We start from the raw sequence: 13,905 nt of genomic DNA on the forward strand, positions 1-13,905 counted from the left end.
TAATCTTTAGTATGCATGTTGGGTTAGGTTATCATGTTCATTGGGGTTTTGTAATTAGTAGTTTCATAACTTAGTTTTATATTTGACTTCTTTTTATTGTCTTGTATTTTATACTGTTGTAAGAAATCCTGAGTCCTTTGGGATTGGGCGGCATAGAAGTTGGACAAACAAACAAACAAATAAATAAATACAGTGATCTCTCGGTTAGCACGGGGGTTACGTTCCAAGACCTCCCGCGCTAACCGATTTCCGCATTATATTGGATGCGGAAGTAAAACCACCATCTGCGCATGTGCGCCATTTTTTTCATGGCCGCACATGCGCAGATGGTGGAGTTTGCGTGTGGGCGGCGGGGAAGACCAAGGGAAGATTCCTTCAGCCGCCCAACAGCTGATCTGCTCCGCAGCGCGGAAGCAGCGAGGAGCCGAAGATGGGGTAAAGGCAAAGGGGAAACACCATCTTCGGCTCCTCGCTGCTGCCGCGCTGCGGAGCGGATCAGGTGTTGGGCGGCTGAAGGAACCTTCCCTTGGTCTTCCCGCCAGATCACTTGCCGCTTGCCGCTTGCCAGTCCACACACGCCCCCCTGGATGAGCGGCCCCGCATGGCCCCAGCGCCGGACTCCGTTGCCGAACGGCGAAACCGGAAGGGGCGAGGTGGGGGAGAACGGGAGGCTCAGCATTCCGGCAGTCGCAGCGCTGGCTGTCAACTTTTCTTTTTAGCACTGGGGAGGCAAGTCAGCTCCTGCCCAGTTTTAAAAAGAAAAGTTGACAGCCAGCGATTGTTCCGCTGCCGCCAGCATGGAGCCCACGGGGGATTCGCCTTCCTCCCGCCGGCAGCCGACTGATCGTGGGCTCCTTCGCAACCTCGGAGAGCTTCCTGGTTTTCGTGAGCTTTCATGCCCTGGAAGCTCTCCGAGGTTGCGAAGGAGCCCACGATCAGTCTCGGCTGCGGATGGGAGGAAGGCGAATCCCCCGTGGGCTCCATGCTGGCGGCAGCGGAACAATCGCTGGCTGTCAACTTTTCTTTTTAAAACTGGGCAGGAGTTGACTTGCCTCCCCAGTGCTAAAAAGAAAAGTTGACAGCCAGCGCTGCGACTGCCGGAATGCTGAGCCTCCCGTTCTCCCCCACCTCGCCCCTTCCAGTTTCGCCGTTCGGCAACGGAGTCCGGCGCTGGGGCCATGCGGGGCCGCTCATCCAGGGGGGCGTGTGTGAATGCCACGGGGCTGGGCTCGGCTCCCCCCTCGGCTCCCCCCCTTACCAGCCCCGCCGCGGAAGGCTCCATTCTGTTCCCTGCTGGCCCGATTGAGCGGCCAGCGGTCTCCATTCAGGGAACAGACGTCCACCCCCTCCTCGGAGTCCCCGGCACCCAGCGTCCCCACGCCGCCTCCACCTCCTGGTAATGCGCCCGACCTCTGCCTCTCTCTTTCTCTCTCATATACCACGCCGGCAACAGGGAGAGAAAGAGAGAGAGAACTAACGTGGACTTATTTTTTATTTTTTAATATTTTATTTTTTTAATTAATATTTTTTGAAAAACCGCGTTGCAGCGTTTCGCGCTAATCGAGAACGCGCAAATCGAGGGACCACTGTACTGATAAAATAAAAGAGCCATAATATTCTAATTTGTAAGCTTTGTATCTTTCCAGCTCACCACATCATGGTCCAGTCCTCCAGGTACAGATTTACTTCTTAAACTTAAAGTATCTTCATTACCTTCTGAAAAGGATTCATTGAGATCTCTCTCTGATCTACTATGATCTGCAAAATATAAGGAAAAGCCATGTATAGTGTATTAGCGATCTATATAGAAGACATTGTATTTTTCAAGAGGCTATTGGACTTCCTTGTTTTTCTTTGAAGATGTTTTGCTTCTCATCCACGAAGATTCTTCAGCTCTGACTCGATGGTGGGGAATGGAAGGATTTTCCTGATCATCCAGTCAGAGCTGAAGACGTTTCTTGGATGAAAAGTGAAACATCTTCAAAGAAAAACAAGAAAGTCAAGTTGCCTCTTGAAAATCCCCCTTTGGGACAACATGACTTGGATGACTGAGAATCTCCATAGACAGAAGATATTATAGTATCTTTTAACTTATTTGAGTATGATGGACTATCTATTTTTCCACATCAACTTGTTTTTATTCATCCATTTCCTCTTTGCCTGTAACCTATAGAAAAGATAAAATAAAAAATAGATTACAGGAAGAAATTCAATGGTGATTTCCTTTTTCTTCTTGGAAAATCAAACAGGAAGAGGGAAAATGTATTTCATGCAATATGAGTTTCTAATACTTTTATCTAGTCTATTGTTAGTGAACTGATTATAAAGCTGTATCTTTCATCCAATTGTTAGTGCATATAAATGTGTTGAATAAAATTTAGGGAAGAAATAATCAGCAAAGGCTAAAGTTTACAGATGTTTATAGAAAACCACCTCATCTTTGTTTTAAGAATAATTATGACAGACGCACAGAGATTTCCCCATTAAAGGTGAAGAACCATAGTCTTACAATAAAGTGTGTATTTTTAGGCAGAAGGTCCCATCCAGCCTTCTTCATCTTCAGTTATAGGTAAAAGAATCAGGCAGCAGGTGCCTGAAAGAGCCACTGGCAATCAAATGAACAATACTGCACTAGGATCCAGATCAGAATTACAAAAATTGCACCCGATCATTATCCTTTGATGGTTTCTGCAATCACAATGAGTAGGTAAGTTAAAAAAAATATGGACCATGTAAACTCCCTTCCTGTCATAAGCCAAACTGCATCTGTCAATATAACCCTGAATTGATAGAAATTTTGCATCTCTGATCTAGAATGACAAAGGTTATCTGGCCTGGTAGAAGGCTAATTCTTAGCAATTCTAACAACAACAACAACAACAACAACAACAACAACAAAAGCATTCCCAAGTGGAAATACCATTGGAGGAATAAACAATAAAACAATGAAAAGAGATAGTGATAGCAATTCACAAGTACATCAAAGTATCCATAACCTATGCAGGCTCTCTGCTCCTGAGATAGCAAGTTGTGAGTCACTCTTTGTGAAGTTGGACCTAGGAGTTCAGGTGGGCTTGTTACTCACATACCTGCCTCCCAGCTGCATGTCAACAGCCCTGCCTGTGCTACTTGAGGAGATAGCCAGGTTGAGGGTGGTGTTCCCCAGAATTATTGTCCTGGCTGGTCTTGGCCAGCAGGGAGATGACATGGAGCTGGGTCCAGGAGGTTGTCAATACTTCTATGAGGGAGGGGTACTTTCTGGCTCCAATAATAATAATAATAATAATAATAATAATAATAATAATAATAATAATAATAATAATAATAATAATAATAATAATAGTATGCCGCCCCTCTCCGAAGACTCGTGTGCCCCTTGTGTGCCCCCTCCTCAAGAAGCCTTCCCTGACTGTTTTGAATAATTATCATCCTGTCTCCAATCTCCCCTTTTTAGGAAAAGTTGTTGAGAAAGTGGTGACACTCCAACTCCAATGCTTCTTGGATGAAGCTGATTATCAGGGCCCTCAATAGTCTGGTTTCAGGCCTGGCTACAGCACAGAAACTGCTTTGGTCACACTGATAGATTATCTCTGGTGGGCCCGGGGTAGGGGTCACTTCTCTAGTCTGGTGCTTCTTGACCTCTCAGCGGCTTTCAATACCATCGACCATAGTATCTTTCTGCGCCAACTGGAGGGCTTGAGAGTGGGAGGCACTGTTTTGTTTTGTTTTTAAAAAAAAATTAATTAATTTTTCTTAAGACAAACAATGCAAACAACATTTAACATTTAAAGGAGCTACCATTGCTCCGCTAAGCATAGAAGTGTTACTAATACAGAAAAAAAAGTCTAACTGTGATTTAGATCCATACAGAAAAACAATTCATGATATATTACTATATTATAACATCTACTTCAATGTTTCCATTTTAACGTTGTAATTTGCGTAATTGGAGTCAGTTCTAATATACTAATAACTTTTCCATAATATTTCTTAATATACTACTAAAATATAACATCCAGTTCTATATTTTCATTTTAATAATATAATTAAAATAATTAAAATCAATTAATTAAACACAAAAAAACGTATACTTAAAATTTCTTAATATACTATATGATTATACAATTTAAAATCTACTTCTTTATTTCTATTTTAACAAAATAATTAGAGTCAGTTGATCAATCAGAAAACCTTATCCTTTAAATTTCTTAATATACTACTATCCTTAAAATTTCAATATATCATTTGTTTAATTTAATAAATTCAAAGGTTTTAGAATTTAGTTATATATTATTAATACTCTTTTTTAACATTCCACCAATTATACACTTTCTCCCAGGTTTTATAGAACTCTGTTTCCATTTGATTATTTAACCGTCTCGTCATCATATCTAATTCTGCACATTCCATAATTTTTTAAAATACGTCTTCATCTTTCGGTATTTCCTTTTCTTTCCATTTTTGCGCAAATGTAATTCTTGCCGCTACTAAAATATGAATTATTAAATAATATATTTCTTTTTGATATTTGGTGTCACAAATGCCTAGTAGGAAGAATTCTGGGGTCTTTTTAATCTTCTTATTCATTATTTCCTTTAACCATTTTTCTACTTTATTCCAGTAAATCTTAGCTTTAAGGCAGGTCCACCATATATGAAAATATGTACCGATTTCATTTTTACATTTCCAACAAATAGGAGAGGTATTAGGGAACAACTTTGAAATACTGTATGGTGGAAGATGCCATCTATAAAACATCTTAATTTGATTTTCTTTAAAAGAAATTGATTTTGTTATTTTCCAGTTATATATCCATACCTTTTCCCATGTTTCCAAATTTATTTCTTTTCCAAAATTTTTGCACCAACTAATCATGTTATCTTTCAATATCTAGCCTATCGTTTTATAATTTATTAAGTATTTATATAACTTCCCAATTAATTTCCCTTGGTTTTGAATCAATAATTTCCCAAGTATATTATTATCTTTTTAAAAAATAAAAGTTCTAATATCTTTTTGATATCTAGAATTAATCTGTACATACTGCCACCAATCTATATTAATACCTATCTCATGCAATTCTTGTTTAGTTCTTAATTTTAATTGATTATCCAATAAATCTCTATCATATCTTACTATCTTTTAAAAGATTTGGGTGCGAAATGGCTTCTATTGGTGAAATCCATTCTGGCATTACTAAAAAGTGATTTTTTTTCTTGTTTCATTCCAAATGTCTATTAATGTGTTCCTAATAATATTACTTTTAAAATATGAATGGGTTTTAAACTTTTCGTACCATATAAAGGCATGCCAGCCTAGCATGGTATGTCTGTATGTATGTTTGGTTTTTTATATTAATGGGTTTTTAATCATTTTTAGTATTGCATTACAGTGGAACCCCGACATAAGAGCTGCTCTACTTAAGAGCAACTCGAGATAAGAGCTGGGAGGGGAGAGATATTTTTGTTCTACTTACAAGCCCAAATTCGAGATACAAGCGCCAAGGAGCTGTCCCCTGAAGCCAAACGCTAACTTCCGCGTTCGGCTTCAGGAGACAGCTGCGAAGCGGCGCACGTGTTTTAAAAGGTTGCAGCCGGCCTGGGGGGGCTCGGGGGGGTGCTTGCAGCTTTCTTTCTTGCTCTTTTTCTTTCTCTCTTTTACCTTCCCTTCCTCTATTTCTTCTTTTCTTTCTCCTTCCCACCTTCTTCCCTCCCTCCCTCCCTTCACTCATTCCTCTCTTACTCTCCCCTTTCATAAGTTTCCTTGCTTCCTTCCTCTGTTCCTGTCCCTTCCCCCTTTCTTTCTTTCTTTCTTTCTTGCTCTTTTTCTTTCTCTCTTTTACCTTCCCTTCCTCTATTTCTTCTTTTCTTTCTCCTTCCCACCTTCTTCCCTCCCTCCCTCCCTTCACTCATTCCTCTCTTACTCTCCCCTTTCATAAGTTTCCTTGCTTCCTTCCTCTGTTTCTGTCCCTTCCCTCTTTCCTTCCTTCCTTCCCACCCTCCGTCCATTCATTCACCCATTCCTCTCTTGATCGCTTAAAGCCGGTCCCTGGTGCAAAAAGGGTTGGGGACCTCTGTCCTACAGGATTGGGTGGCAGAGAAGTTGAACATATGTAAATTTAAAAGTTTAAGAAAGTTTACAAGTTAAGTGAAAGAAACTTCATTATTCATTTATATGTACATGTACATTTCTTCATTAAAAACATGTCTTTCTGCATAATTTAGACTAACTTTGTGAGTTTTTTGAGGGCTGGAACCAATTAAAATTATTTACATTAATTCCTATGGGGAAAAGTCGTTCGAGATAAGAGCTGCTCGACTTAAGAGCCCAGGTCCGGAACGAATTAAACTCGTATCTCGAGGTACCACTGTATTGTTGTACGCTGTTTTATGATTGCTGTTAGCCGCCCCGAGTCTTCGGAGAGGGGTGGCATATAAATCCAATAAATAAATAAATAAAATCATGGCCCTCTAAGTTAAGTAATCTTCAGTTTTCAAGAGTTAACCATTCTTTTATCCATGTTAAGGTGGTGGCTTGATAATATAACTTCCAACTAGGGAGGCCAAGGCCTCCTCTTTCTTTACGATCTTCTAATGAACTTTGTTTTATTCTTGGTTTCTTACCCGGCCATATAAATCATTTTGTAATTCTATTTAATTCTTTGAAAAAATTTGGTCCAGGATTGATTGGGATAACTTGGAAAAGAAATAATACTTTAGGGAGGATATTCATTTTAATTGCAGAGATTCTTCCAACTAGGGATAACTGCAAATTATTCCATATTTCCAAATCCTTTTTAATCTGTCCTAACAATTTTATGTAATTATCATTTTTTAAAAATGTAGCTTTGGAGGTAATTCATATACCCAGGTATTTCACCTTTTTTGTTACTTTCATATTTGTTAAATTTTCGAGATATTTTGTCTGTAGTTCTGTCATATTTTTTGTGAGTATCTTTTCCTTGTTAATTTTCAGACCTGCAACTTTCCCATATTCTTCTATTACATCTATTAACTTTAGAATCGATGTTAAGGAATCCTCTATTATAAAAACAACATCATCCGCGAAGGCTTGGACTTTTTAATCTTCAACCCTTTTATTTCCTTTTCTGTTCTTATTTTTATTAGTAACACCTCTAATGTTAAAATAAATAATAATGGTGATATTGGACACTCCTTGTCTCACTCCTGTTTGTATTTCTAATTTTCCTGTTTGCTCATTATTTATTATAATTCTGGCTGATTGATTAGAATATATGGCATCAATTATTTATGGTTCCTACATTCATCTTATTTAATTGTATTTTCATAAAGGTCCAGTCTACATTATCAAATGCTTTTTTGGCATCTAAGAATATAAGTGACATTTGTTTTTCAGGATGTTGTTCATAATATTCTAAGGTATTTATTATTGTTCTTAGGTTATTTTTAATTTGTCTACCTGGTAAAAATCCATTCTGGTCTTTATGTATTATTCCATTTATAATATTTTTAAACCTAGTAGCAAAAATTGATATAAAAATTTTATAATCTACATTTAATAATGATATCAGTCTATAGTTTTCAATTTTTTCCTTCTCAGTTCCCACTGTATATTAATGTTATTAATGTTTCTGTCCATGTTTTTGGTAATTTACTGTCTGCTATTATTTGATTAAATATTTCTAACACATTTGAGAAGAGTATTTCTATATCTAACTTATAAAATTCTGTTGGTATTACATCTAGACCAGTGGCTTTATTATTTTTTTGATTTTTAATAGATTGCCATAATTCTATTTCTGTAATAGATTTGTTTAATTTTTGTTGTTGAACTTCCGCTAATGCTGGTAAATCTATAGCACTTAAACAATCAAAAATTAAATCTTCTTTTATTTCTTCTTTTCCATATAATTTCCTATAAAAATCTAATGCTATTTCCTTTTTTCATCTATTCTGTGTCCTATTATACCTTTGCTATCTATTAATTTTTTGATAATTTTGTATTACTTTCATATTTCCATCCATCTCATTCATGCTCCCTTTGACTTCACCAATTTCAGTTTTAAGTTCACCGATCTCCTTCTTAATCTCAGTTTTCAGGGTACCCATTTCATTTTTCATCTCTAGTTTCATTTCTTCAAAATATTTTTTCACTTCTTCTTTATTTGTATCCAGTTGAATTTCTGTTTGTGTTTGCGTTTTCTGCATAAAGTCTTGAATACCTGCTAGAATGCCTTGAATAGTCTGAAGGTTCGATTCTGCCGGTGGCTTTTCTTTTTCTTTTTCCTTAGCTAACATTGTTGTTATTGTTCTTTGATGTTGGAGATACCTTGGGGTGGGAGTTGGAGTTGGAGTGGATGTTTGTTTTCGAGTTGTTGTTGTTGTAACAGAAATCACACTTTGAGCCCTATAGGAACCTTTCATATCTCAGAAGTTTACAAAATATGATGCAATATCTTAATATAACTTATTTTGCTTTATAATTAAAGTAATAATTATGGACAATTTAGGGAAAAAAGATTTAACAATTAAACAATAAAACAATCCTTAAAAAATCAATTTTAATAAAAAATATGGAAAATATAAAAGAAAAAAGAGAAAGAAAAAATAAACAAAAAATGAGCTATATATTTTAGGGGGTAGAAAGAATTGAGATTAATGAAAATAAGAAAAATAATGAAAGAAGAAGAATAGTAACAAAGAGGAAAGAATAGAAAGAGAAATATAATTAAGTAATAAGAAGAAAACTGTGACAATAAATTCTTTTTACAAAATACACTCTAAATCAATTATCAAACAATGTACTTAAAAATATTCCTAAAAACAAAAAAATACACTGAACTATAAAATACACAATATGATATATTGTAAGATTGGGGGATACACCAAGTGAAGAAAGGGGAGAATAAAGCTCTAACACATTTTGACTATCAAATTTAACTAAAAGAAATTTTAAAAAAACAACCCAAATAAAAATGAAGGGGGGGGAATTAAAGGGTTTAAAATTATGTAATTATATATAGAAAGAAAGATGAGGTAAAAAAAATACTGATATAAAAGTAAAAAGGCATGTCAATAACTTTAAAAATATTTATAATACAGTAATACCTCTAGATGTGAGTTTAATTCGTTCCAGAACGGAGTACGTATCTCAAACAACTCGTATCTGGAACAAATGGCTTTAGACTTTGTTTTTCCCCTCCAAGATAACCAGAAGCAAGGATTCTTGCACCACCTAGTAGAAGCTTGGCTCGTATCCCGAATTTGAGCTCGGGTGTCGAAAAGAAATTTCGCTCCCGTTGTGGCTCGTAACTTGGAATACTCGCATGTGGAGCAGCTCATATCTAGAGATACTATTGTATATGAAAAGTGGTAAAAATGTAAAAATGTTTTCTAAATGAAAAAAATGGAAAAAAGAAAAGAGCAGATTTTATTTTTTTCAAAGTGTTCTATCTTAGTTATCAATCTTCTATTAAGCAAAAAAGGGAAAAATGGGTCCAAAAACAAGTCCAAAGTCCACAATCCACAAAGAGATGTAAAAAAAAAAGTATATAAGAGGAGTTGTATTACTAATATAAAAATCGGAGAATATAGAATTGAAAAAAAAAGGTGAAAAAGGCTCTAATCCATCTTGTTTAATTTGATCCTTACGCTCTTGCCATCAGTAAAATAGTCCTTCAATGGATACCTCCAAATTAATGCAAATCTTGTTGTTCTTTATTTTCTTGATTATAAATATCTAATGCAATCCAATTACCAAAGGAGTGAAAAAACTAAAATTCAAAAATTTAATCCAACAAGATAAAATTCATTAAAAGGAAATTTAAACCATTTGCCACAATTTCTTCTGAATTAATCCAATTAAAAGTTCATTCCAGTCATTTATGAAATATAGATAATGTATTAGGGTTATTAATCCAAATATTTGAAAGTTTTAAAGTCCAGAGTCAATATATAATAATTAAAATATAAAAACGTCACTTTTTTCTTTCCAAGACAAGCAGTCTAACAAAGGAAAGTAGGTCCGGCCGTATCTTGTTTTCGCGAAAGAATTTCACTCAGAGTAATAAACTTTTTTTACTTCACCTTTTAAGTTCAGGATCTTCACTTTTCCAATATTAGTTAGCAAAATTTTACCTTGTATGTGCTTTTATTTTCTTCTTTCTGTAGATCTGCTTTTTATAGACTTCTATTCTGTTTTCTAGGCTTCCTCCATAGACTGATCGCTATGGCCGCGTCCCCGCGGCTGCTGGGTCATGGTTCTCTATACTACAGCTGCGGGGCTTTCCCTACCCTTCGGGGCAGTGGCGATCTGCCCCCAGGGACCCAGGAGACACCCTGTTCTATGTCGAGCCTTCTGGGCTCAAACAAAGCGCAAAACGCGCCCTGTAGCAGGGGAAAAGGAGAAACGAACATGGAGTAATGTCTACCCGGTGTAATCGAGCATCAACCCAGAAGTCTGGGAGGCACTGTTTTAAGGTGGTTCACCTCTTACCTCTCTGGTTGGTCACAGTGTTGGCAGGGGGTCAGAGATCAACCCCTAAGTCCCTACTTTGTGTGGTTGTTCAGGGGTTGGTGTTCTCTCCCCCACTGTTTAATATCTACATGCAACCACTGGGTGATATCATGCAATGGCATGGGGTGGGTTACCAACAGTATGCTGATGATACCCACCTATACATCTCCACCCCATGTCAACTCGTGAAGCAGTGGAAGTGATGTGCCGGTGTCTGGAGGCTATTAGGGTTTGGATGGGTATTAACAGGCTCAGACTCAACTCTGAGTAATGATCTGAGATTAAGGGGCTTAGAAGTGCTGCCTTTGTCATGGTCAGATCATTTCCTACTGCGGCTTAACTTCCTGGCTCCAATCCTTCCCCGCAGGGAGGCGGAACCAATTAGGAGGTTCCGCCCCAGACGCCTGATGGATCCAGAAGGCTTCCAGATGGCGCTTGGGGTTATTCCAGATACACTTGTCCACAGTTCGGCAGAGTCTCTTGCTGAGGCCTGGAACAAGGCTGCAGGGGAGGCTCTTGACCGGATTGCGCCGTTGCGACCTCTCTGCGGCACTAGACCCCGTAGAGCTCCATGGTTCAACGAGGAGCTCCGGGTGTTGAAGCGCCAGAAGAGACGTCTGGAGAAGCGATGGAGGAAGAGTAAGTCCGAATCCGATCGAACACTTGTAAGAGCTCATATTAAGACTTACAAAGTGGCGCTCAAGGCGGCAAGATGCGCGTATCATGCCGCCTTGATTGCATCAGCGGAATCCCGCCCGGCCGCTCTGTTTAGGGTAACCCGCTCCCTTCCTAATCAGAGGGGAGTTGGGGAGCCCTTGCAGAGTAGTGCCGAGGATTTTAACACGTTTTTCGCTGATAAAATCGTCCGGATCCGAGCGGACCTTGACTCCAATTGTGAAACAGAGTCAACTGACAATGAGTCAGTCGAGGTGACTGGGGCTAAATGTCTTTGTCCATCTGTCTGGGAGGAGTTTGACTTGGTGACACCTGATGAAGTGGACAAGGCCATTGGAGCTGTGAGTTCCGCCACCTGTTTACTGGATCCGTGTCCCTCTTGGCTGGTTTCGGCCAGTCGAGGGGTGACACGGAGCTGGGTCCAGGAGATTGTCAACGCCTCCTTGGGGAGGGGGTCCTTTCCGCCACTTTATAAGGAGGCGGTTGTGCGCCCCCTCCTCAAGAAGCCTTCCCTGGACCCAGCCGTGCTTAATAACTACCGTCCAGTCTCCAACCTTCCCTTCATGGGGAAGGTTGTCGAGAAGGTGGTTGCACTGCAGCTCCAGCGGTCCTTGGAAGAAGCCGATTATCTAGGTCCTCAGCAGTCTGGATTCAGGCCCGGCTACAGCACGGAAACTGCTTTGGTCGCGTTGATGGATGATCTCTGGTGGGCCCGGGACAGGGGCTTGTCCTCTGTCCTGGTGCTCCTTGACCTCTCAGCGGCTTTCGATACCATCGACCATGGTATCCTTCTGCGCCGGCTGGAGGGGTTGGGAGTGGGAGGCACTGTTCTTCAGTGGTTCTCCTCCTACCTCTCCGGTCGGTCGCAGTCGGTGTTAGTGGGGGGTCAGAGGTCGACCCCGAAGTTTCTCCCTTGTGGGGTGCCTCAGGGGTCGGTCCTCTCCCCCCTGCTATTTAATATCTACATGAAACCGCTGGGTGAGATCATCCAAGGGCATGGGGTGAGGTATCATCAATATGCCGATGATACCCAGTTGTACATCTTCACCCCATGTCCAGTCAACGAAGCAGTGGAAGTGATGTGCCGGTGCCTGGAGGCTGTTGGGGCCTGGATGGGTGTCAACAAACTCAAACTCAACCCAGACAAGACGGAGTGGCTGTGGGTTTTGCCTCCCAAGGACAATTCTATTTGTCCGTCCATTACCCGGGGGGGGGAAATTATTGACCCCCTCAGAGAGGGTCCGCAACTTGGGCGTCCTCCTTGATCCACAGCTCACATTAGAAAAACACCTTTCAGCTGTGGCGAGGGGGGCGTTTGCCCAGGTTCGCCTGGTGCGCCAGTTGCGGCCCTATTTGGACCGGGAGTCATTGCTCACAGTCACTCGTGCCCTCATCACCTCGAGGCTCGACTACTGTAACACTCTCTACATGGGGCTACCTTTGAAAAGTGTTCAGAAACTTCAGATCGTGCAGAATGCAGCTGCGAGAGCAATTATGGGCTTCTCCAAGTATGCCCATATCACTCCAACACTCCGCAGTCTGCATTGGCTGCCGATCAGTTTCCGGTCACAATTCAAAGTGTTGGTTATGACCTATAAAGCCCTTCATGGCACCGGACCAGCATATCTTCGGGACCGCCTCCTGCCGCACGAATCCCAGCGACCGGTTAGGTCCCACAGAGTTGGCCTTCTCCGGGTCCCGTTGACTAAACAATGTCGTCTGGCGGGACCCAGGGGAAGAGCCTTCTCTGTGGGGGCCCCAACCTTCTGGAACCAGCTCCCCCCTGAGATTAGGATTGCCCCCACCCTCCCTGCCTTTCGGAAACTCCTTAAGACCCGCCTTTGCCGTCAGGCATGGGGGAACTAAACACCTTCCCCTTGCCCATGTTGTTTTGTTGATTGATTGACTGTATGCCTGTTTTTTTATATATACTGTTTTTTATAAGATTATTAATTTAAATTGGAACTGGATGGGTGGGCATTGGATTTGGTATTGTGTACTGTACTGTTTTTTATTATTGTTGTGAGCCGCCCCGAGTTTGCGGAGAGGGGCGGCATATAAATCCAATAAACCTAAACCTAAACCTACCTGACAAGATGGAGTGGATGTGGGTTTTGCATCCTAATGTCAATCCCACCTGTCCATCCATTACCCTGGGGGAAATGGTCTGCAACTTGGACATCCTCCTCAATCTACAGTTGAGCTTAGAACACCAACTCTCAGCTGTGGCAAGGGGGACATTCACCCAGGTTCATCTGGTGCCCCAGTTTGTGGCCCTATTTGGACCAGGAGTCTCTTCCCACAGTCACTCATGCCCTTATCACCTCAAAGTTTGATTACTACAATACTCTCTACATAGGGCTATCTTTGAAGAATGTTTGGAGACTGCAGATGGTGCAAAATGCAGTCATGCGAGCAGTCATTGGCCTCCCGAGATATGCCCATGTCTCTCCAGTACTCCGCGAGCTGCATTGGATGCCAATTAGTCTCCAAATTCAATTCAAAGTGTTAGTTATGACCTCTAAAGCCCTACATGGCATTGGACCAGATTACTTACAATACCGTCTTCTGCATCATGTATCCCAGTGGCTGGTCAGGTCCCACAGAGTTGGCCTTCTCCAGGTCCCATCAGCCAGGTAATGCTGCCTGGCGGGACCTAGGGGAAGAGCCTTCTCTGTGGCAGCCCCGGCCCTTTGGAATCAACTCCCCCCAGAGATTCGTACTGCCACCACC

The 13,905-nt window shown here is 40.7% G+C and overlaps 1 protein-coding gene across 7 annotated transcripts in view; it reads right to left on the reverse strand.

The window, feature by feature from the left end:
* SYTL5 (synaptotagmin like 5) overlaps positions 1-13,905 on the reverse strand; it is a 287,041-nt gene that overhangs the window by 86,337 nt on the left and 186,799 nt on the right. For all 7 annotated transcript variants that reach the window (XM_070750583.1, XM_070750580.1, XM_070750584.1 and 4 more), the window contains one exon: positions 1,652-1,758. In XM_070750583.1, coding sequence (XP_070606684.1) covers positions 1,652-1,758 — 107 coding nt within the window. The remainder of the gene's footprint in view (positions 1-1,651; positions 1,759-13,905) is intronic.

Source organism: Erythrolamprus reginae, chromosome 4, assembly GCF_031021105.1.
Source record: "Erythrolamprus reginae isolate rEryReg1 chromosome 4, rEryReg1.hap1, whole genome shotgun sequence".
In the NCBI taxonomy this organism is placed as follows: Eukaryota; Metazoa; Chordata; class Lepidosauria; order Squamata; family Dipsadidae; genus Erythrolamprus; species Erythrolamprus reginae.